The sequence below is a fragment of the Egretta garzetta genome, unplaced genomic scaffold (assembly GCF_000687185.1).
Source record: "Egretta garzetta isolate BGI_Z169 unplaced genomic scaffold, ASM68718v1 scaffold252, whole genome shotgun sequence".
Classification (NCBI taxonomy): Eukaryota; Metazoa; Chordata; class Aves; order Pelecaniformes; family Ardeidae; genus Egretta; species Egretta garzetta.
This window is the reverse complement of record NW_009259028.1, coordinates 737,630-762,599: the sequence shown is the minus strand read 5'-3', so window position 1 is coordinate 762,599 and position 24,970 is coordinate 737,630. Positions and strand designations below refer to the sequence as shown.

The 24,970-nt window shown below is 39.6% G+C and overlaps 2 protein-coding genes across 2 annotated transcripts in view; one reads left to right on the top strand and one right to left on the bottom strand.

The window, feature by feature from the left end:
• The window catches only part of MACROD2 (mono-ADP ribosylhydrolase 2), an 892,593-nt gene that overhangs the window by 777,846 nt on the left and 89,777 nt on the right, over window positions 1-24,970 (bottom strand). The window lies entirely within an intron of this gene.
• On the top strand, window positions 3,317-5,266 carry FLRT3 (fibronectin leucine rich transmembrane protein 3). Its single transcript, XM_035890244.1, has one exon. The coding sequence runs from the start codon at window positions 3,317-3,319 to the stop codon at window positions 5,264-5,266; it is 1,950 nt and encodes a 649-aa protein (XP_035746137.1).

Below are 24,970 nucleotides of genomic sequence, written 5' to 3'. Positions count from 1 at the left end.
GTCTCTCATTTTAAGTTACTATTTTCATTACACAACTGCTGAAAACAAGGTGCAAAACCAAAGCTCAGATGAGCATGAAAGCAGCATCGGGAGGAAAAAGGCTTTACCATTCCCTCACTCAACACCAACACCATCTCTAAAGTGGGGGGCTTTTTTTTTTTTTAATGGTCAACATTTTTCTGTGGAAAAGAACAGCATAATTTGTATCTATGTCAATAAGTTTGTATCATTGCCTATTTCCCGTTGCTATAGGAGCATTACTGATCTATTTCATGATGGACCCGCTTCAAATTGCAAAAGACAGAATTTTAAAACGGAGCCTGTTTCTGTTTAGGTCTAATATTTTAGGAAGGACCAGAAGCTGCTCTAGTTAAGCTCATAGGAAGGGAGCTAAGCAAGCACTGCTCAGCAAGACGCTTCTTCCCAGCGTGCCAGTGCTGGGGATTGTGCTCAGTTCACCAGACAACATGCGATCACAAACAGGAGAAGCAAGTAAATGTTTAAGAATTTTTTAGTTTCAGATTTAACCATTTCTGTTTCAGACATAGTACCTACATGCTCTCAGGGAACAGACCTGGTATCTCACCCAATACTTTCTGCAATAGTGATACGAAGTAGCCAGGGTGTATTTCTGAATATACCATTCAAAAATAACCAAAGAATTCAAGTTCTTCCAAGAAGCGGCAACAGCCAAGATTAAGAATGGGGTGGGGTTTTGGTTTGGGGTTTTTTTTTGTGGTTTTTTTTTTTTAATTAGAAAAATCAGATGAAATGCCAATCTAAGCACAGATTCGCCTGTGCAAAATGACCAATACAATGGCTTAAAAGTTCAGACCACTTTAGCCTATTGAGTGCATTTCATGGACAAAACTCTCCTGTGTATCTCTGTTGTCAGAAGAGTTGATACAGATGCCTAGCTATTCCCTAGTTCAAAATTAGCATGTTGCAAATGTGAAATATTAATACAGTATTTTAGCAAAAACATTTCCCCTTTCATCCAATAAATACTGAATGGTAATTAGCTCCTTTTACATTTAAAACCAAGGATAGGATCATCTTCCACCTCAATTTGCCAAGAACACAAAGCAAGCAACCATTTTGGCCTCAGGTGGGAAATATCACTTACAAATACTGTCTATTAATTCGGGATAATTTTATTTTCTGTTGGAAGAAAGGAAAAGATAGTTCTAGCAAAACTGCAGCAACATGAGACTAAACAGCAAAACATGTTCTTAGCTCTACTTTGCTGAAATACCAGTATTTTGGGAAAACAAGATGTGCTCGTCATGTATACAATAAGCATAGCATGATTTATATAGGGGATGCAACACAACTGTCACTACTAGTGTCTACCAGTTGTTATTTATTCCAATTTTTTTCTGTTTGTTTTTTCTTTCACAGGAAATTTAAGAGTTCGAGGAAAGCTTTAAAAGGGGAGTTTTCTGGGAAGGAAATCATATTTTTATGGGGTTTTTTTGATGAAGAAAACCACCTGAATTGCCTAACGTTTCTACGGTAGAGTACCTCGTGTTCTTGCAGCGCAGGAGGAATTCTTTCCTGCATTACAAATTTGAAGAAGCATTAGAAAGTGAGAGTCGGAAAATGGTTCTCTCCAAGAGGCGTGGATGTATTGGGATGTAGCTACTGTACAAAGTTTATACTTGGATACTTCTGGACGGGAAAAGGCAGCCCCGTTCCTGACTTCCCGAAGAGGCTACCATCCTTCAAGCCTCAGCATAATGAATAGTTTCCATCATGCGGCGCTGAAGTTACCACCTCTGACTACTACGCTGCACAGAAGAGTTTCTAAGAGTTACAAAGAAAGTAATTCCTGCTAAAGGCATTAAACCAAACAAAAGAGGCTCTTCATTCACAGACTTTACACGAGGACAAAAATAGAGGGAAGCTGAAGCTTTTCTACGCCCTGGCCTGGTGTGCTTATGTACCATGATAAATCTTGGTTGGAATGCTCATTGAGTGCCGTGCCAGGAAACACGCACCACCGAGAAGGACCGTCTGAGTAAACACCGCCGAGAAAAAACACAACTCCATGGAGTAAACTGTAAGAGTGACTCGTGAGAAAAGACATTCCTTTACTGGATATCCTCAAGCACAAAATTTACTCATACCTTTAAATACGGTAGGATCAATATTAATTTATTTTCCTTTTTGTGCCTCAGAGAATAAAGTTCAATTAATATATGAACCCACAAGAGAAAAGGTCATGACACCGCTTAACACATAGGTCTTGCAGAAGTTCTCACAACCCTAATTACAATGGTAATTGAATTATGTTGTCTTAAAAGCTATAAAAATGCTAATTACCTGAGCTCAATGTACAAACACACTACCAATGCAAAGTACAATTTCAGTCTCAAGAGTTAATTTATATCATCCTGCCCTGCACAGTTTGAACTAATAAGATGGGAAAATGTGGTTAAACCTGCCAAATAGGCTCTTATTAGTGTACTGCTTAGTAAGAAGACTCTGAGAATGACAAATATTTAAACATGAAATTAAGCATGTAATGAAATATTCCATCCAGTCAACTAGAAAGCCGCAGCTCTACCAGCTACGTCAGGTTGTTCGCTACCTACCGATTGTAACGTTCACCTCTCTAAACATTAAACATTCCTGTTCAAAACCCAAGAAAAGTAGGCTGCAGCTTTTGTATGACACACAACACAATGTTGAGCAGTCTGAAAACCTCGGAAAAAAGTCTTTAGCTGGCCCTCGCTCTTTTGTCTGCATTTTATGCTTTGCCTTCAGGACTTTTTTGAACCTCAAAAATAGCTAACACTAACCTTGTAGGTTTGGTTAAGAGTAATATAGTTCATTTAAGGGCTTCTGGGTAGTTAGCTGGCTTAGGAGTTACTTCTTATCTTTCAGATACAGAATGATTTACTTGAACTCTGGTGTGACTTCAGCTCTGTACTTACCTGGTATCTGCAAACAAAGATTGTCTCTACACATGAAATGTGAAGGAATCCTTAAGAAAAAGCCTTCTTGCTTAAGCAAAACAACTCACAGATCAGACATACTTGATTATATTATTTTCAATTACTATGCAGAATAATCTATTAACTTAATTGAATTAGTACAAGTAATAGTACAATTATTGATGCAAGGAAAAGAAAGTAAAATGTGTCCACGAGCTTGAATTTTAGTTTAATATGCGTGTTTCAGATGTCTTTGGTAATGTTGAAGTTGAATTTTCATTGCAGTTTCTTCACTGATGATCTGGATAATTTTGTTTGTTTGGTTTTTTTAGATTGTTGAAGATCAGAACTGTATACAAATCTCATCATTCCTGACCATGATTAGTGTAACCTGGACCATCTTCCTAGTTTGGACTAAAATAGGGCTGTTACTTGACATGGCACCTTATTCTGATAGTGCCAAACCATGCCCTTCAGTATGTCGCTGTGATGTGGGTTTCATATATTGTAATGATCGCGATTTGACGTCTATTCCTACAGGAATCCCAGAGGATGCTACTACCCTCTTCCTTCAGAACAATCAAATAAATAATGCTGGGATTCCTTCAGAACTGAAGAACTTGCTTAGGGTGGAAAGAATATATTTATACCACAACAGCCTAGATGAATTCCCCACTAACCTCCCCAAGTACGTTAAGGAACTGCATTTGCAGGAGAATAATATAAGGACCATTACTTATGATTCACTTTCACAAATTCCTTATCTGGAAGAACTGCATTTGGATGATAATTCTGTTTCCGCTGTTAGCATCGAGGATGGAGCTTTCCGGGACAACATTTATCTCAGACTTCTTTTTCTCTCTCGAAACCACCTTAGCACCATTCCCTGGGGTTTGCCTAAAACGATAGAAGAGCTACGCTTGGATGATAATCGCATTTCCACGATTTCAGAGCTGTCCCTTCAAGATCTTACAAATCTGAAACGCCTTGTTTTAGACGGAAATCTTCTAAATAATCATGGATTAGGAGACAAAGTCTTCAAGAATCTAGTCAATCTTACAGAACTGTCATTGGTCCGCAATTCACTCACAGCCGCACCGGTAAATTTGCCGGGAACAAACCTAAGAAGGCTTTATCTTCAGGAAAACCACATCAACCATGTGCCACCCAATGCTTTCTCTTATCTAAGGCAGTTGTATCGACTAGATATGTCCAATAACAATCTTAGCAATTTACCTCAGGGTGTCTTTGATGATCTGGACAACATAACTCAACTGTTTCTTCGCAACAACCCTTGGCACTGTGGGTGCAAAATGAAATGGGTACGCGACTGGTTACAGTCATTGCCTTTAAGAGTTAACGTACGTGGACTGATGTGTCAGGCACCAGAAAAAGTACGTGGAATGGCTATCAAAGACCTCAACGCGGACCTATTTGATTGTAAGGATGATGGCATTATAAGCACCATCCAAATCACTACAGCGGTACCAAACACGTTATACCCGGCCCAGGGACACTGGCCGGTTTCTGTGACCAAACAACCAGACATCAAGACTCCCAACCTAAATAAAAACTACAGAACTACAGCAAGCCCGGTACGCAAAATCATTACAATATTTGTGAAATCCGTAAGCACGGAGACTATTCACATCTCCTGGAAAGTTGCACTACCAATGACTGCTTTAAGACTGAGCTGGCTCAAGATGGGTCACAGCCCTGCCTTTGGATCTATAACTGAAACGATAGTTACAGGCGACAGAAACGACTATTTGCTCACGGCTCTCGAACCAGAATCGCCATACCGTGTATGCATGGTTCCCATGGAAACCAGCAACATCTATCTCTCCGACGAAACACCCGAATGCATCGAGACAGAGACGGCACCTCTTAAGATGTACAACCCTACCACGACCCTCAACCGGGAGCAGGAGAAAGAACCTTACAAAAACTCCAGCTTGCCCTTGGCCGCCATCATTGGCGGTGCGGTGGCGCTGGTGGCCATAGCGCTGTTGGCCCTGGTCTGCTGGTACGTCCACAGAAACGGGTCCCTGTTCTCCCGGAACTGCACCTACAGCAAGGGACGCCGGAGAAAAGATGACTACGCCGAAGCTGGAACTAAGAAGGATAACTCCATCCTAGAAATCAGGGAGACTTCTTTCCAGATGATACCAATAACCAATGACCAAGTGTCCAAGGAGGAATTTGTAATACACACCATTTTCCCACCTAACGGCATGAATCTGTACAAGAACAGCCACAGTGAAAGCAGTAGTAACAGGAGCTACAGAGACAGTGGTATTCCAGATTCAGATCATTCACACTCATGATACTGAAGGACTCGAAAGACTGGTTTGGGTTTTGTTGGGTTTTTTGGTTTTGTTTTGTTTTTTAAAGAAAACAAGAAAAGACTGACTTAACGGTTGCTGTTCTACTGCAAAACACTGGATTAAAAGACTGACAAAGCAATGTACTGTACATTTGCCATATAATTTATATTTAAGAACTTTTTATTAAAAGTTTCAAATTTCAGGCTACTGCTGCGATTAATGTAGTGGGGATACCTGACCACAATTCTATATTTTAGTATTTTTTAGTAATTTGTACTGTATTTTCCTTGCTAATATTGAAGTTACAGACCATTTAACTTTTGTGTTCTACTGAGTAAGATGACTTGTTGACTGTGAAAGTGAATTTTCTTGCCGTGTTGAGCAGTCAGAACATTCATCTGAGATCCTTGTAAGTGTAAGCACAGGCCATTTTTCACTTTGGTATCAATAAAATAATGTTGAACCTGGAAAATCAGGAAGATCAAGAAGTGGTTGCAAAAACTCACCGAACTTTCAATGTTGGGTCTATTAAATCTGTAAACCACAACAATATTCAATAAACAAAAATGCGTGTAGTAATGGGCAATATCAGCTGTCTGGATATATCCATTCAACAATGGTGAAATCCAATTTAAATGAAAATAATCAAATCAATGACATGCATGAGACTGAAGCGGTTGACATGTGTAAGAAAAAAAAAGTTGATCCCTGGAAGAAAGCATAATCAAATTCCTAACAAGGAATTTAGAAACACATGCTAGGCTCTACAAACCAAGGGGGTAGATATGGTTTAGGGTCAAGATTTCTGGATATCAAAGCCAGCAGTCTGCTTATTACAGAGAAAACCGTGATGGATGGTCACAGGCATTTGAGAGGCAAGGGCAGGAGGACAGAGACAACACTTAGAAACTGCTTTGAATAGAAAAAGGGTTGAAAGTGCAGTGTCGTAAGGAAAAGAGCAGGACAAAAAACCCAGGCAATATAAGCAAGGTCTCAAAAACTTTGGTCACAAAGGTAAACAAACAATTGGGGAACACAGCTATTTTAAAGCATATACTCCAACAGTACAGAGGTATGTGTTTGATATACTGCCATTACAGTCAGGAATACTGCCCATTACTGTCACAGTTTTCTAGAAATTCATTGAAAAATCTGTAAGGTAACATGTTTCTTTCTGCCTTCCTACTGAACCATCAGCTATTTAATGTTTAAACCCCAAACCACTCTTTGTTGCCATAATCATTTGTTTCTTCAACTAAAAACCAAAGTGCTTTGTACGCCCTTTGGCCAGTCTTGTATGTGCCTTGATCCAACGCTACATGTATCAAGCTTTTAAAAACTAAAAAAAGGAAAAAAAATAAAATACCCACTTTTTCATACGTGACAACTATGAAAAATATTGGTCTTATTGATGAATAAAGTTGGAAAAATTAGTTCAAAATAATGCAACACATCTGCAGTGCACTGATAGGAAACCCACTCAGAAGCTATTACTAATCAGGACATAAGTTTCACCTTTTTCTGTATTCAGCTTGACATCACACTTCCAGAGTTTCTTTATTGTTAATTACTTGGAAAACAAGTTTTCACAACTTTGAAGTGTGCCAACAGTGAAAGGGAGGGAAGGCATGGAGTTACAAACTTCTGAGATAGGAATTTTTTTGGTTTTTTCCAACAGAAACAGCAAATAAAAACACTTGATATTTTGGACAATATGTCAGACAAGAAGGAACGTATACCAAATGTGATTCAATTTTAAGAGAATTTTAGCAGTGCTTGGCCTGTCCATTTCCCTAAGAGTGGTAGAGGATGGAAGATGACAAGAAAAAACAGGTACAAACACAGAGACTGATGGTTTCAGCAGTCAGCCTGCAAACAATTCTCCTACCAGGGATCCATCTACCTGCACAGGCTCAAGACTTCCCGAAACATGCAGCTCTCTTCATCCTCATTTTCCAGATGTGCCCAGGGAAGTTCCTCTCCAACCCCCCTGTGTCATGGTACTGTTTCCTCAACCTCACCTTCAGAAATGCTGCCTGCACTTGCGGAGCAGTGGAGGAGTCTGAGATGGAAGAGCAGCCCTGCACTTCCCTACCAACCTTACACAAATCACATCTTCTCCTTCACATGGAGCATCGATTGGATTCACGATGCCAAAAGAAACAGAAAAGGGCACGTTACGCTAGACAGCTATGTGCTCAGCTCAGTGTAATGCACCAAACAAGACTATTTTGCTCTATTTTCCCATCAGGTCCAAATCTAGGGAAGGGCAAGAAAGCCGAGACTAAGCACATGGAGCCTCATTGCGTTCTTGTGCAAAAGGCTTGCTGAGCAGGAAAGGAAAACCAACACAGATGGAGAAGATGGAGCTGGTTTTCATTTATGCTAGCATATAGGGACCCCTTCTATCAGAGATGCATTTAATGGCTGGGTCACTGGCAATAGATTACTAGTTCTTTGCTATCAGCTCTCCGGTAACAAAATTAAATAGGTTTTGCTGGATTTTCAGCCTATTTACACAAAAACCTCTCTCCTAGTTGACTCCCAAGTTTGTGTTGTGAGAATAACACTCAATCAGTACTCTGCCATGCCTCTTCTGAGGCACCCTCAGCCGGAGGTAGCCTGGTAGCGGTACATACCATCTGCACATCTTGGGTGATGCCACGCAAAGTTTATATGGGCTATAAAAAAGTTGCCATTTGAGGAGAAAATTGCAAGCGAATCTTAAGTCCGAGGACTTTTCATGTGACGTTTATGTACTGTGAGGCAGTAGCATGCAAATCCAAAGCAACTTCAACAAGCTGGCCCAGTTGTTCCCAGTTCACCTCCACCAGAGAGTGTGAAAACCTGGACAAGTGATTCTGTACTCTGCAGCAAACCAGGCCAGGTTCACAGGGAGAGCTGGTGTCCTACCGCAGTTGATGTCAATGGAAAAAATGGCACATCCATGCGTACAAGATCTTCCTTAGGTTCTACAGCAACTTTTAGGCAATGTGCATAATATTAAGATTAATTTGGCAGGTGAAAGATTGATTTCAAACTAAATTCTGTATTTTTTTCTTTTGGCATTTATACAAATCTCTGTTCCGCTCCATGTGATGCTCGTCTCTTCAAGACTCTTCTAATAGCACTGCAGTTATAGCATGCAATGCTCTCTAGCACCATGCATAAATTCCTTCTATTAGACAGTTATATACGTAGGCAAATCGGATTACTACAGTGAGCAGTTTACTCAACACATTTATCAAAATAACATTAATCCACATGAAATTTATCTCAAATAATTTTCTAATTCCACGTTATTTCAGTGTACTGTTCGATATTTAATTGTGGAGCAAGGAGTGGAATTTTTTTCAGTGTTGCCTAAGCCTATGTGCAGAGTTAATTTAATCAGCATCCTCCGTATTAAAATACTATGCCAAGTATCTTTTACATTCTTTATTATCATCCTTTTTTTTAATTTATATTGCTATCTTGAATTGTTCACAGTTCTGTTCTAACCTGAAAGCTGACTCCAAAAAAATCATGGTACTTTGGAAACCATATTAGTTTTGTTTCATCTTGGTACCTTCCAGAACTAAATTTGCTTCATTTATAAGCTATTATTTCCTAGCTTTGTACAACAGCCTGAAATGCAACAACTGTTGGGTTTTGGGGGTTTTTTTTCTCCTGGCTTTAACGGTACCACTATCAAAGTATTATGGTCTTGGAACAGTTACCATTTCTTCTGCTAATGCACTAGCTAGCATGCAAGCTATATTGTGCCAATGCTGTACATATTGAATGTAGAGCAGCAAATGCAATAAAGCAAGAGCAAAAGTAATAAAGCCTTATTTGCTATTAAAATAATTTACTGACGACATAACGCACTAAGCACATATACAGACTTCTCTGCTAAGTAAGAGGATGCAATTTTGCATATTCACCTGCAACTGAAGTTGGATAAGATCTTCAAATGTGAGCTGGCAGATGCCATCTGCCTGGATTTACCCAAACCACATTTGTTTTGGATAGTTTTGGGTGGAACCATAATTCTCAGAGATACCCTCTGCTTTCAAAACACCTTAACCTGGCTTCCAAGTCCATATATAGTTTCATCATCGCCTTCGGACTCATTTTTGTTTAATTAACTCTTTCTTCACTGACACCAGAACAACAACAAAAGCTTCAAGCCACAAGCCAGCACTTAACCACCAGTGAAGTTTTTTTTTTTTGTTGTTTTTGTTTTTTTTTTACAAAGCACAAAGTTATTCCATAACTGGGGAGTTTCTTCTTCCAGACTAGTCAGGAATGGTTTAGCCAGAAAGGAGAAGCCCACTGACTGAATTCAGACATGAAATTTTTTACACCTGATAGCATATTTTTCCTTTGTGAATGTACTTAATTTGGGGGGTGGCAGAGTACAAGTCCCGCCCTTGTGATGAAATTAGAGCTGTTTCAAACACTCTGAAAGTACAACCATGACACAGGTATCAGATTCTGGACACTGTTGCTTTAAAGTATTTTCTTTTTTAAAAAAATAAGTTTGATTTAATTTTAATAGTGATTTCATCAAATAATTTCCTGCTCCTCTCAAAAGAAAAGAAAATCTAGATAAAACCACATAAAGTACATGGATCTCAGTAAAACTGCGACAGAGCATCTAGCTCAAAACAAGCATCACTTGACTTTTACCAGCACTGGCCATCAAGCAAGACACTCATTTTATGGTAATCTTTAAATGATGGCTGGGGAACATTCCTGCCCTAGGGGGAAACCAAAACACTTCAACAAAATGGGTGTTAAAAGAAATAACCACCCTCTGGATTATCAGTGGTTTAAGGCAAAATCGCACAAGAGTTTTGGAAACGCAGCAAATGTCCATCATGCTTGGGGAGTCATAGATGTCCCACACCTGAAACCTGCAGGCCAGGATTGCAGAAGCTTGTTACCCAACTTCAACTGCTTTTCAGAGCCCCTTTGTGTTTTCTTAGGATGAAAATGTTGTGGAGTCATGGTATAAAACCCCACAAGACTACTAACAACAACATGAGCTGAAAACGCTTTTTACAGTCTGGAGCTGGACCTTCAGTGCAAAAGCACTCATAAATAAGTTACAAAAATAGAAGGGTCTTAATAGGGCTAATTAAATAATCTGACTTGTTCAAGCTGGTTGATAGTATTCATACAGGCTGATACTCTGTCCTGAACAGCCCTCTTAAGTAATCAAAAAAAGGGAGCGGATCACAGCCGAGTGCTAGCGCATGCTCCTGTCCCTCTGCTGAGCTTAAGGAATATCTATCTATAGACGCAGCCGTGGAAGGTTTAATTGTTCAAAACCAAGGGACTGTGCGATGTTCTTTAATCATTAACTGTGGAAACATCATTTACAAAAGGATGAAATTATGCGCATATGCATAATTTAACTTTTTAATTTATGCAAAATATTTTAAAATTATTTAGATCAGAAATACACATCTGATTTATGTAATACTAATTTCCTCCAGTGGTCTTAGTCACTGATAAATGCCTACCAGGCAACTGGCTTTCTACATGAGAACAGATGTTTTTAGGGGGGGTAGGGATTGGTTTTGTTTGGTTTAGGATTTTTTCTTGTCTTTTTTTTAATTAAGAGGCAGAAATAATTTCACTTCAAATCTTTCAGTTTTCATTGGATACCAAAATGAATTGGTTGATGCTTTTAAGTTAACGCCTATCCCACATCAATAAGGCAGGTGCTGGTGGGGTAAAAAAAGCTCCCCACAAACTTTCCTTTCCTGTCTCTCCTCACAATAACGCATTCCAGGATTTTAAGCTGAAGTCTTGCTTTTATTGCAAGAATTGCACTAGAGTAATGACATCAGTTTTCACCACTATAAGGTCCTATTCAAAATGTGGAACTTTATAGTTTTGAGGTGCACGTGAGCAGCTGTAGTTACATATACAGTTATGGACTAGAGCAGAAATCTTTCAGGCTGGGTAATGTTCTGCATGCCACATCAAATCTAAGCCTTTGTCCAAGTCTGAGCCTGCTGTATTAACACCATTTTCTAAATTACTAGAACGAGCATTATCAGCTCAGAGAGCAAGGGAAAGCATTCTTACCTTACACATCATCTTAGGCTATAGCTCTGTGTGTGTACAGTGGAGTTAATTTGGCTTCCTTAAACTTAAGTGTTGTTCTACCACGGATTCAATGGTAAAGTAAATAAATAAATTTTGTTTAAAAGGTAAACCCTTCTGCCCAGGAATGCTGATGTTCTGACAAAGCAGAGGACTTAAGAAGTCACGTTATAACTCTTACTGCAGAAGTACATGCAAGACCCAAGCCTGTATAAACGCTACATGCTTTATGATTGTGTGTATTATATGCTCATCCCCTATTTAAACTACATTAATCAGAAACAAAAGTTATTTGCATTGCACTCCTCTAATAGGAAATAAGCTAGAAACTCAGTCTTGTTTTCATTTGCTACACAGTTTGAACAACGATGCAAGAATGTGGACAACTACAGAATCTGGGGGGTTTTTTTGTTTAACTGATTTCAATAATCTTCACAAGAGATGTTGAAGACGCTTATTTTTGAAGCCTGACAGAGTACTTTACTGCCCGTAAGGAACAGGAGCTCATTAACAGACAGAAAGCCCTATACAGGGAAAGTGCTAACCCAGCGAGTAAACATAATTTTAGGGCATTAGCTGATAATGCAGAACCTCTGTGCCTAATGTCTTCAAAGCAATTATTTTACTCTTAAGAACTCCTTAACAGCACGTTACCTACTTCATCCAGTAACAACCTTTTCATTTCTCCCTGATAAGGAAATGACATAGAGCATAGTAAAATAAAAATTAAGAAAAAAGAACCCTCACAGTATTCCCAAATCTTGAAAGTTGTTTTGGCCACTGAAGTTCGGCACTTAGCAGCCAAATGAACCGAAAAGGTGGGTACAGGAGAATACCTCTGGGGGAGCTAAATTGCTGACCTCATGTGATTTTCTTAGATGAGAAAAGGCAGCAATGGCAGTGATGGAACTGCACGTAGGACAGAAGCAGCTCAACCACAGCTGTCTCAGCCCCTCAGCTCTCCCAGTTACTTCGCTTCCTGCTTTTGACTACAAGAGAATTTTTGTCAGGACCTTGAAGGGTCAAAGAAGGTGGAACGCTAGCTGGACCATAACCACCTCTAAGCAATTCTTTCTATTTTTTTTTTTTTTCCCAGTAAAGCTCATTGAGAGAGTTTGTTCAGTAAACATGACTGATTTGCATGTACAAACCTCTTCATTGCTAATTGTACTTGTTGATACGCAGTGGAATGGTGCTAAACTCTCCTTAAAGAGTTTGCAATTAAATCCAAGGTAGGCACATCACAAAATATTTACTCTGGAAATCTCCACTATTACCTGATCTTAAAAATACAAGATGTTGGGGGGGGGCGGGACACCAAACCATATATTCCTAAGAAGCTGTTCTCAGTACTGCTACTTTCCTCTGGTCTATATTTATATGGAGAAAGTCCAAGTAAACAAGGTCAATTGCAGAGAATTTTGGGGCAGAGATGCAACACCACAAAGTAACATTCCTACTACTGAAAATTTACTTATACTGAAAATAGGAATAACTACTTGGTTTATCATGGCTTATTCATGTCAGTAAGTGCCCAGGTCTCTTATCTGCTGGCCTGGGGACCCAACGGATGACAGGGCTGCACCGATCAGTGCTTTCCTTAGGTGCCAACAGAGGCATTAAGAGGAGCCAAATACACCCAAACAACAGTAATGGCAACTGTTTTAGTCCAAAAAATTTTGTCCCAAATTTTTGGTTTTGTCCAAAAAATTTTGTGCAAAACTCTGAAACCTTCTACTATCCTATGTTACGCTTTAAAAAACCAACCAAACAAACAAAAAAACCAAAAAAAAACCCAAAAAAACATAACAAAAAACCCCAAATAACAAATGACATAGGTTCAAAAAAAAAAAAAACCAAAAAACATAACAAAAAACCCCAAATAACAAAGGACATAGGTTTCAAGCACGGATGATTTGGCATAATGCCCGGTTTTACCTGTAAAATAAATTTTAAAGGTTTGGTCTATTTAAATTGATACCCAATGCTAGCTATCATGAGCATAATTTAATTAAGGCTTTCCCCACCCCCCTGATATTTTTCAGTACATACTCTGCATAGAAGTAAATGAAAGTTTGTGCAGCACTGTTCATCAACATCTTCCCATTTTCCCTGTTTTATCAACTGACTTTTTTAACGTTTGTATCATTTCAAAAAGTGGTTTGTCAATTTAGTTTCTAGGGTATTAGAAATGTTAAAATGCTAATTAGGAAAATCAGTGTGCTACAATATGCTGCAGGTAGATTCCTTGTTTTACTGATAGAAAAAAATAACAACCAAAACCAAAGAACAACTTTCACAAACCCAGCTATATTGACAAAAGGACCCATGGAGCCGCTCATGCAAGAAATGCATCTCGTTCCCAAAGCAACCGCATCACGTTGGGAAGGGAGGGGAAGGGAGTCTCTTTCTTTGATATTGATTTGAGGGCGATATTCTGCGTCCCATAAAAGAGCACCCCGCTGATATGGTAAGTGTAGGCTTGATTGTCTTAATGCCCACTTTAAACTCGATACTAGTGTTGCTGCAAAACTAGAGGACAAGCAACCCAGCGTATAGTTCCAGAGACTTCCAAAAAAACCCCCAAACAAATCAAAAAACAACCAACCCTGCAAAATCCTCAGAAAGCACCTATCAAAGTGATTTCAACCCAGTGATCCGGTACAAAGTCAAAGGATGTAAGCTCTTCTAATCTCACGCTTTCAGCTCCTCCAGGCTCCGGCCGCCGTTGCCAGGGCCCAGCTGACACCTCCTCCAAAGGACAGGAGCCCTGCAGCTCGGCAATGCCTCACCACACAGCTCTTCAGCCGTTTGCGACCTGCCAGCTGTTGGCTTTGGGTATACATGCTGCAGAAACAACTCAGGAGGCGAACAGCATGAACAGCACCCCGTTCCGGTCCAGGAGGTTTTATTACAATGAGTTTAGCCCTGGGCAAGCTGCCGCAATCAGCACATTTTTGACAGGTATTTTATTTTTTCTCCACAGACTACCTAACACTACCGAAAGCATTCATTGCCACATTAAATACTGCTGTTTTGTTAAAAAATAATAATAAAAATACCTATTGTTGTTCTCCTCCTGCTAATAAAGACTAACTTTATCCTTCAGTATAATCCCTCCAAATCAATTAAAACGCATTCAGCAGGTTGAAAGGATACTAGTGAAGTATTAACAAAAGCCTGGTTTGGATTATGCAAAACTTCCACAGCAATTGGCTGATGCAGAGATTTCAGTGGCAAAATACTTTCAAGAGAAGCAAAATAAATCTAGCTCTTAGAAATATTTCTTACTATGTTTTTCTCCCTAGTTCTAGCAAGATATTAGGTCAAATCCACACGACACTGACCTCTTAAGGTTTGCATGTCAATCTGTGAATAAAATGCGTAGTGTCTTGGAGTCATTCAAACAAATCTCTACAGCGTAGCCATGAACTGGTGCTTAAAGACAATAAACACCGAAGTGTCCAAATACAGAAGCAGCTCACGTCTGCATATGCTCGGGTCCGCCACCATCAGCTGATGAACCCATCTGGGATGTGCTTGAACCCTGATTGGACTCAAGAAGCATTCCTGAAGATAGAGAAATAAGCATGCCAGCTGCCAACAGGTGTTAGAGACCTGCCAAGGCATTTGTTCGCCTATCTCACAACCTGCTAAAGAGCCGGTATGGAGGGGCAAAAGATTTCTTCCCCTGCCCAGAAGAAGCTCCAGCAGGTGCTGTGACCCGTGCTAGGTCTGGGCAATGGACAGTCATACCTACTGCTTCCTTCGCAAACAAAAAATTAGAATGAACTTTTCATCTGAGAAGAACAAGCCAGGGATCACGTTTTCTACTGCTTTCGCATTTGTAGGAAGCTGCCTCTGACATCTCACCCTGGGGCTTGATCAGACAAGGAAGAAAAAGTAGAGAATTTTAAAGACACTGGCAAGCATCCAGTCTTTCAAAACGTCATCACTAATCTTCATATCATCCAGCCCGCTCAGTAATCAAGGTAGAAGAACTGTGCAAAGTGCAAATTAGTGTCACTTATGTCCTGAAAACAAACAGGAGTAAGAAAGAGGATACAATATAAGTATGCCCAAAAGCAACATCACATTTATTCTCCACTATCAGATGAGGGATTACTGAAGTTTGCTTCACCTCACACAAAAAAGGCCAAACATGAAGATATCTCCATGACATCTACCATGTGGCTGAGCAGGTTGTGCCATATTAAAAGGATCACCAGCTCAATGGCAGTGAGAACAGGAAGGCAAGGAGTAGCCCTCAGTTCATATTTTTAGACACTGCCAAGATAGAAGACCTGACTTCTACAAAACTTTAATTTTTTTTTCTTTTTTTTAGGTCTGTTCACAGAAAAATTAGGAGGAGCACCAAGGTTATTTTAGTGCATTATGCATCCAAACGATCTAATTCGTATAAGCAGTACAAATTTATGTCATATCGCCCATTCCAGGCATATGATAGACATCTAAAGGAGAGCCTCATCATCAATCCCAAGACACCACACAGCAACCTGAAGCATCTTTCTCTCTTCTGAAAGAGGACGGCAGCACTGTGAGCCCACAGACGAGCAACCTCGGCGCAGGACTCTCAGAGCTCATGAAATACTTTCAGCATTTCCCTGGACCGCTGAAGCACAACAGGGAGGCGACCGATTGATACGCAGGCACTAGGTTGTCCAAGACCTTTAAATTCTTATTCTCCTGGGGGCTAACCCAGATTTGGCTATTTCTCTAATGGTTAAAAAAAAAAAATAAAATTACTCACTACTTAATACCTGTAGTACATTATTTATGCTGATGATGCAGGTTCCTTGAAAACTGCAAAGTGCTGGGGGGGTTGTTATTAAATTGACAGTTTTGTAGGAGTAAATCATGGTACCTACCTAGAAAAAAAAACGTGCCCTATATGGTGAAAGGCAACTATGATAACTGCAGGTGTTTCATATTAGAATAAAACTAGCAGGAAATTAAACAAAAAAATACCAAAAAAACCCCACTCCTGCCCACCATAGTGACCAACTTCACTACTCCAATTCGATTTTAAAAACCTGGAACTTTGTGTCCAGAAAAATCTTTTTTAAAAATATTCTTTGTAAGGCCTTTTGTATTATTCTTCCTTCACTAAGGATTTTTAAAAGTTCTTGTAATCAGCTTGAAAGAGACCTTACAACTTGACAGTAATTCTTAGCTCAGCTGTAGCAGTAATAGAGGGAATCAGCACAATATGGCAGAGGAACGTAAAACGTACTAACCAGATATGAAAACAGCTATAAAATACTGAAATCCATGCAAGTACGTATCAGATCATCTGCTTAACACTACAAAATTTATGATATTTACTTTTCCATTCAAGAATGCTCTTCAGATGACCCTTATCCTGAACTCCCAAAAGCATGTATTATCCGCAGTCATAGTGCAAATGAGAACACTAGGACTCTAAATCCATCCATTCTCCATTTTCTTCAAAAGTATAATGTATAATAATCATTTATTTTTCCCTTTAAATTCTATTTCATCAGTCATTAGCCTTTAAAATAAAGATACAAACATATGGTCAGATATTTTTCTGTATACAGCATCATCATTCTTATGGTAAAATTAATAGCTCTTCCAAGCAATTTTTGCTAAGTAGCGAAAATCCAAAAGTAAAGACTGAGCAAATTACAATACTAACACTAATTTACTAAGCTACTTCCAAATGTGTTCAGCTTCCCTTTTTCTTTGTTTGCAGCATTATAGGACCATTTGATAAAGCAAAATTGCCCATGGTCAGCCCTTTGTTTACCAAGATAACTGTGGCTGAAAACAAAATGGAAGTGACAGCACTAGGGCTACCTCGTCTTACCAGGAGTAACGCTGTGCTGGAGTGGTTGCTGTTGGAGGAAATTAAATAGCAGAAACAGGATGACATTACTGGGGTGCTCTGCAATCCAGACACTCGAGAAGGTGAGAGCCCTGGAGAGTCACTACCACCTCCCTTCTATGAACCTCTTGTGTACCTTTCTCACCACTTTGTTTTCTGGGTTATGCTGTATGTTTTCTTCCACCTGCCATCCATACGGAGACCCAGACATGTTACACCGAGCCAAACGTCCTGGCCACTCTTGGTGTAAGCCAAGCCTACTGCATTTATATCTCTATCAGCCCTAATTCTGCTGCCTTTTGAGGCAGTGATAAAACTCACGTTGCTCTGCTGCAAAGCAGAGGTTCATCACAGCTGAACGCTTCTGAACATAGTGAGGGTTCACATGACAAATAAAAGCTCTCAACTTTTATTTGCAGGCTGTCCTGTAAAATTCTCTCATTATGGGTACACCTATCTTACTGCAACTTCATTTTTTTAAATTTCCTCAAGCAGATGCTTTTGAAGGCAAGCACCACAGCCTTTGGTCTTTGGGATTGCATTTTAAATGGCAAAAGCTAAAAGGCTTTGATTAATCAAAGCGGTTTGTTTTGGTTTTTTTTTTTTCCTAACAGAAGATCAACTGTTTCACACATCTACTGTTGGAAAGAAAAGAACAAATCCAGGCAATATTTTCTATTCCCCACTCCTCCCACTCTAAGAAACCTGTGTGACATTTATAACCACGGTATAAAAGCTCATTAAAACTATACACTGACCTATATAAAAAGGGTTATTGGCTTAACACAATAGGAGACACTCTCGTGGAAAACAAGCAAGGAGAGGGAGAGGACGGCTCAAGATAAGCCGTCTCTCCACAAACACTGGCTCAAAGGACGAGATCGTTAAATGACAGTATTAAAAGTGGCCAACATTTTTCACCTCCTCTCTGCTCATTTAAAAACTAGTTTAAAATCACAGAATAAAAGCCCGGCAAACACCCCAGTACATTTTAAAAGGTAATTCTCTCTCAAAGGGCCGATAGCAGGCAGGGAGTGGGAGAAAGGTTTATTTTAGTTGAGCTAATCTGACAGACTGGCACCTACTCAGAGGTGTCAGAAGAAGTCTGGCACGTCCCCGCAACCATCAAGAGCAGCAGTAAATCCTTAAGGAAGACAGGGCTGCCTATGCGTTACACTCACTTTTTAAATACTTCTCCTCTAGAACCTTTGTTCTTTCATTTCAAAGAAATCGTTTAAAGCAAGCTCCCCAATCAATGTGCTCTGACAAGAGTTACTTGCAATGCTTGACCTTGGGGTTTGCCAAGGCTAAGTTAATGCTCCAGGCACTTGTGCCCACGGGGGAGCACCCAACAGGGGGTGAGAAATAACCTGCTTGCCAGCCTAAGTGGATTCCTTATTTGCACCGGATGCCTCCTCCTAAAATCACCCTTTAGTTTAAATAACTGCTTTTTTTTTTTTTAATCTTCCACATACATACAGAAAGCAATCCTATCTCCTCTCAGGTTTTGTTTTTTCTAGGCTGAAGCCAAGCTTTTCCAGGCTACTCATAAAAAGGGTGGCCAAACCTTCCACCACCATCCTAATTACCCTTCCTCGACCTGTGGTGGTTTAAACTCATCTTCCTAACTACAAGCAGGACACCTTCATTCTTTGTTGGTCCCAAATGATGAGGCTGAGCTTATAGAATAAATTAATATCATCTGTCCTTAAGCACATGACATTCTCCTGAAGCCAATTAACAGCAGAGGAAAGTGGTTCTTCTCACATAATAATCCAGTATTCCCCCGGCCTTGCCAACGTCTCTCAGCTTTGGAGTCGGCAAATTTATTTAGCATGCTTCTAATTCTTTTGTAAAGGCTGCTAATGAAAATATTAAATAAGGCATGATTTGATCCTTGAGGAACTCCAGCAGTAACTTCATATGTTCAGCAGAATGAAAAAAATAAGCTCGTGGTGATACAAGGTTATCAAGAATGACAGTTTGAAAGACTCTGGTTTTTGATGGTATTTTAGCCACCTTAAACACCCTTCTTGCAGGATACAGGATTACCGTGATGCAATCAAATTATGCCCAATTATCTCAAGTACTTTGAGCATTTGTGCTACCCACCCTAAAGAAAAACAGAAACTGAAATAAGACGGTTTGACACAGAGATGCAGCAAGACCAGCAACTACTTTTACTCAAGCTAAACCGAAAAGATGGCCATCATCATCTTCTGGTTCTCCCCAGAGGTCCCTATCATCCACATGAAGATGCTTTTTTAGCATCATGAAACAGCTTGCAAAGCACAGATCCCCTATGATACTGCAATTAACTCATTTCCTATACTGAAATCTCTTATACAGTGAACGGCATTTTAATTAATTCTTTAAATATATATTCCTCCAATAAGTTAAACCTTAATTAAAATTAAAAGTGCCTGATAGCATCTTCTTATCTGGTTACAGATGCATTTTTTAAAAATTTGCGGTGGATATAGCAACCACATTAAAAGGGATATGTATTTAATTTTACATTTTTTCTAGTTCAGCATAACACTAAGAAAATGAATTCAATCTCCATTTGCACTCACAGAATCTGTTTCTTGTTTCACTAACAACTTTTTTTGCTTTGTTTCAAACACAAATTTCACAAAACTGTTTTGGATTTTGCCCTGGGCACATGTCTCACCACCAGAGATTTGCTGATGCTTAATCTCGTATTTCATTAGTTATTGCTTAATTGGAACCCTATTTGAAAGATGTTGAATAAAAATGGACCATTTCATTATCACAAGACATGAAAGAGGCAAAAAGTTCTTTGTAATCCACGCTGCTACTCAGCAAGTTTTTATCGTGTTTATCACATCGACATCATACATGACTATACCTTCTGTCTGCATTTCAGCTCTTCATCTCCAGATGCAGCTCTTTAGTCAGCACATCTGCCACTACTACATTCATCTTCACACAACTTTCCTGGCATCAGGGAACACCACAATCCTGCTGTTGGGAGACAGGTTCATGCAGTCCATGAACACCACCACCAGACACTTCCCAGGCCCCACCTCATGCTTTACCCTACGTTTTACCAAGAAGACCAGCAGAGCAACCACAGAAAAAGCTCCAGCAATTATCTTTTAGTCACACAGAATACGCACAGGAGTCCTCTTTAAACCTACCGTAGTTTTTTACAGCTCTGGAGCAAGCAAGGCTTTTCCAGTACTAACGCTACATTTAAATATTGACCAAAAAAAAGGTTTATCTTGATTCACTCTTCTAAACTGCAGCCTTTTATCTTTATAGCCACCTAATTAAAGAAACAGATACATTTACAATGCAAGCACAGAATAACCAGGTTTACCTATTACGTGCACAACTAAATACAGAATCATTTCAGCGCTTCCCCACCATCCATGTTCAGGAACCATTTATGCACAAATGCCAAATTACATTCTGTTTTCAGGCTTGGGCATCTGAGTATAATTTCAGCTTCCAGATAAATAACAAAATGTGCTCAAAACCAGCAATTTACTTGAGAAGCATTCACAAATTTCAGTCGTGTCTAAAACCACTGTCTGAAAAGCTTATTCATGAATTGTAAATTAAAGTGTTACTGCTCTATATTATGCAAATAGCTGAATTCTAGCATTGTAACAGAAGCAATGAGCTTGTTATCCTGTCAGTCCTGCAAGCAGACAGACACCTTCTTAGCGCATGATTTTCAAAAGCGCTCATGTGTTGCTTTAACCGTACTAGTTTTGATACTAATGAAGGATTTATCACCGACTTTAATGAAATTCACCCAACAATGAGCACTTCTGAAAAGCTGACCATTTATCGGTAACCTGGCATGCAAATGGTAGTCACACTTAATAAAAATTTCCATAAGGGCATTTATATTAACAAACTGCAAGGTATCCAATGAAATCGAGCAACAGAAAAATAAGATACCAGATAACAGGATCTTCATTTAAAAAGCATCACACGATGCATTCTCAAAATTCAACAAAAAGCCTCATTCCGGTGTTCAACAATCAGCTTTGCTTAGATAAATTATATAGCTAAATAGTTGTATGTGAAAAATAAAGAGTATGTGCAACTGTCTTAAATTCCGATCACATACATCATGACAGTCCTCCTTTATGGAAAAATTATGCATATGGTGTGTGTGGGTGGACTGAGACCACGAAGGGATGAGCGTTACCTCGTTGCATCTCCATAATGCAGGCCAGGGTGGAGAGTTCAAAGGAGGCTGGGCGCTTGTCATATACATCAGTACATAACTCACTATATTGGTATCAGCAATTTAAGTCACGTGGATTCCATTAAATCCTACAAAGTTACCTCATCCGGTACCATTCAAGAAGGCGTCTTCAGACAGACGCTGCCTCCCACCCACTCCTGTTCAGGTAACTGCCTTGCAGACGGCAGGCGACGTGAGGACGGGCTGTGCTGGGGCATGCCGACCGGCACGCCACACCACCCGGCGTGCTGGGGCACGAGAGATCCCCACCTCCTGCAGAGCTGATAGCACCGAACAACAAGTCTGATACTTGCTCCATTTAAGATGCAGCCCTAGAAATACAGTACGGATGTGCCTTCTGCAACAGGATTAGAGACGAACCATGTCACTAGGGACAAGGGCACGGTCCCAATTGCTCTATTCTGACCTCAGAGTTTCCTGGCCTGTCTGGAGAGCAAGGCATAAATAAATCCAAGAAGAGTTTTGCAAGCAAACAAGATTCTTAAAGGAGGAACACATCTGAGCATCCAGCTCATCCTATTTCATTTGAGAGCAGTTACCATTACTTTTGGTTATATTCAATCCTCTTCCCCCCCCCCCCCCCCCCATTTAAATTGATTATATTTTACTAAGAAGTACTCAGTTTTAATATATTTCTTCTTTAATCTTTTTCACTGCAGTATGCTACTTTCTTTATAACTTGCATTATGGAGCAGCTTCCAATGGCCACGTGCTTTTGTTCAGAAGAGAGGTTTCAAACATATCTGTCATGTCGAATCAAAACGGGAAAGAGCTAAGCTGTAGTGTCTTGGGATACTAAAACATTGACAGTATTTGCACGCTACAGCTGAAAACAACATCCTGATGAAAAGCATCAAGTGGTATTTCTATCAGGAGACAGCGGGAGCGGAAATAAGGCTCAGACACAAGGCAAAGGAACTGGTATGGAACTTGATATGCCACTTCTGTTGCCTCTCGTTTTTCACAGCTACAAATTGGATATTCATCTATAGAACTTGTTTCTGGATTGGCTTTAAAAGGGCTAACAGCGATTGCACCGCTTGCAGGTTTATGCAGGTTATGCACGAGCAAAGCAGTCACCAACATCTTTAGTATCACAGCGACATCAGAGGTACCATCAGAAACGATGTTTTATAAGAAGGATATTTGCATGTATTTTGTCTTGTGAAATACGAACACATGCAGAGCTCTGGCCTGCAATCTAAATGACACCGGGGAATGCTTCCTCTTAAAATGCATTGATACCGCTCCAGTGAAAAGTTTTCTGCTGATGGGTTTTATGTGCATCTATGCTGAGCCAAGTGAGCGCAAGACGATCTAGCAATTCTATCATTTACCATGTTACAGTAAAATATGGCTTTTTGCTTGTTCCTAATTATATTCTCAGACTGCACAACAGACTTATCTATTCCCAGCACCCTATAATTGACAATAGTGTTGTAATATTTAGTAATGTATTTCCAAACCTTAAAAAAAAAAAATACATAAAAGGAACAGCAAACACAGAGCGAGAGGATACTGCCCATGCTTCCACAAACACTTGAGCCGAGTGTACTTACACACCAGCATAAATCAAACAGGCCCAATCCAATTTAAATACGAGTCCTGCAAGGCTTTTTCATTAGTGCATTGTTTATGCTTTTGTCATCTTTTGACTAATTTTATTACATAATGCTGAGAGATTTACTACATTACATTACAGCTCAGCTAATCATAACAGAATTAAAAAAAGTTAATTTTGTTTCTCTCTTTTAGAATTTGAGAGTATATTACATCTTGCTGGTTTGCCACCAGTGCATTTTCCTCAAATTCCCCTTTTGTTCCCTCTTCCCATTTTACGTTATGAAATAAGTCTCCTGTGTACTATTCCTATTTTAAAAAGCATACCTAAGAACACTTCCATTCTTGTGTACGCTGCCTCTCAAAAAAATCATATAGTTCTTAAATTTTTTAGCTGCTTCTCTCTTTTCCACCAGCCTATTTTTTCAGGGTCTCTGGTCAAGCAGTAATAGCTCAGCAGTTCAGCACTGACCTCATGGAAAAAAAGGATATAGCGCCACTGCCTTCATATTTCCCTTACTTGAACCAGCACAAATAATTTCACTTAAATTGGTGAGATACATTTATGGCCCATTTTTGAAGATGGGAACGTAATTCTGGTGAGCTATTACTAGCTTTCTGTCTTTTTTTACTGTCTTCCTTAAACAGCTGCTGCTGAACACTGTCAGAGGCAGGATGATGCTCTGCCCCAAGACTGCTGTGCTTGGGAATGAATACCATGTGCCCCATCGCAAAGAGAGGAGCAGCACAAGAATAAACCTGCTGCTGAACATTACGTACACATTTATCTCCATTTCACTGCTTAACTGGGGTTGTGGGGTTTTTTTGTTTTATTCATGAGTGTTTCATTCGTATTTTTTAGTTCCTCAGCAGCAATACACAAAAGGGCCCAGGTCGGCTCCAGAAAATTGCCCAGAGCAAAGCAAAGGCTCCCATGCCCATATTGCCAAACTAGAGTCTTGCTTAGAAATTAAAGTCTGTTGTCCCATACATTGATTTTAAAAGAGGTGTTGGCCCAGAAGACTGTAACGGGCATCGTGCAGAACAGAATAGAACGATAGGAAGACAACCACCACAGCACAACATGTCACACATACAGCTGATGCACACAAAAAACACATTAAAAAAACCACCTAGAAGCCAAGTTACTGATAAAAACGCCTTCCGCAAAACACGGCAGATGATATACCTTGTTATTAAGGATTTTCTAGCCTTTTTATTTGCAACTCATTTAAAAAGTACTGCTCAGGGGGGCTGTTGGTTCCAGACTAATTACTTCCAGATTGTGTCAAATTTTCCCACATACAGAAACAAGTGGCATGCAGAATTTGGTCAGATCAAGGCCTTCCCACCAGCTGCTTCACAACCACTTAGAGAAACTCATCTGGACGCAATTATGACTTTACTGCAAAGTTTTTTTTGGTTGTTTTTTTTTTTTTAAACACTGGACCACAGAAATCATGTTCCTCATTCAATTCCCATTGACGTAAATAAGGCGGTTTCCATAGATTTGATGACTTTTGGATAAGGTCCCATAAAAAAAAGACAAAAAATATGAACTCTATCTACCAAGGAAAGAGGTTCATCTCTTACCTGCACATTAAAGGCTGCACATTGAAGAGCTCTGAAGCTGCCCAGGATTGCTGTACACAAAGTCCAATATATGGCCATATCCACAGGTATATTTATTTTAAAAAGTATTTTCACCAGGATTGTTTTCTAGGTGGCATGTTACACTATTCCATTCATAGTTTGACATGAAAAATATTTACATAAAACGCATCTCCAAGACTAAGCACTTGGATTCAAAAAGACTACACTCTTCTCACTGAGGTAGCAAGTTGTCAAGTCAAAGAGATCAGCCTTTAAGATAGAAAAAAATAGAAAACCCACTAATTTAATTCATGGATTTTCTTTTCTCTTA

Bases quoted from the DNA above. Each gene is read 5' to 3' on its own strand.
- FLRT3 (XM_035890244.1), top strand. From the start codon at position 3,317: ATGATTAGTGTAACCTGGACCATCTTCCTAGTTTGGACTAAAATAGGG.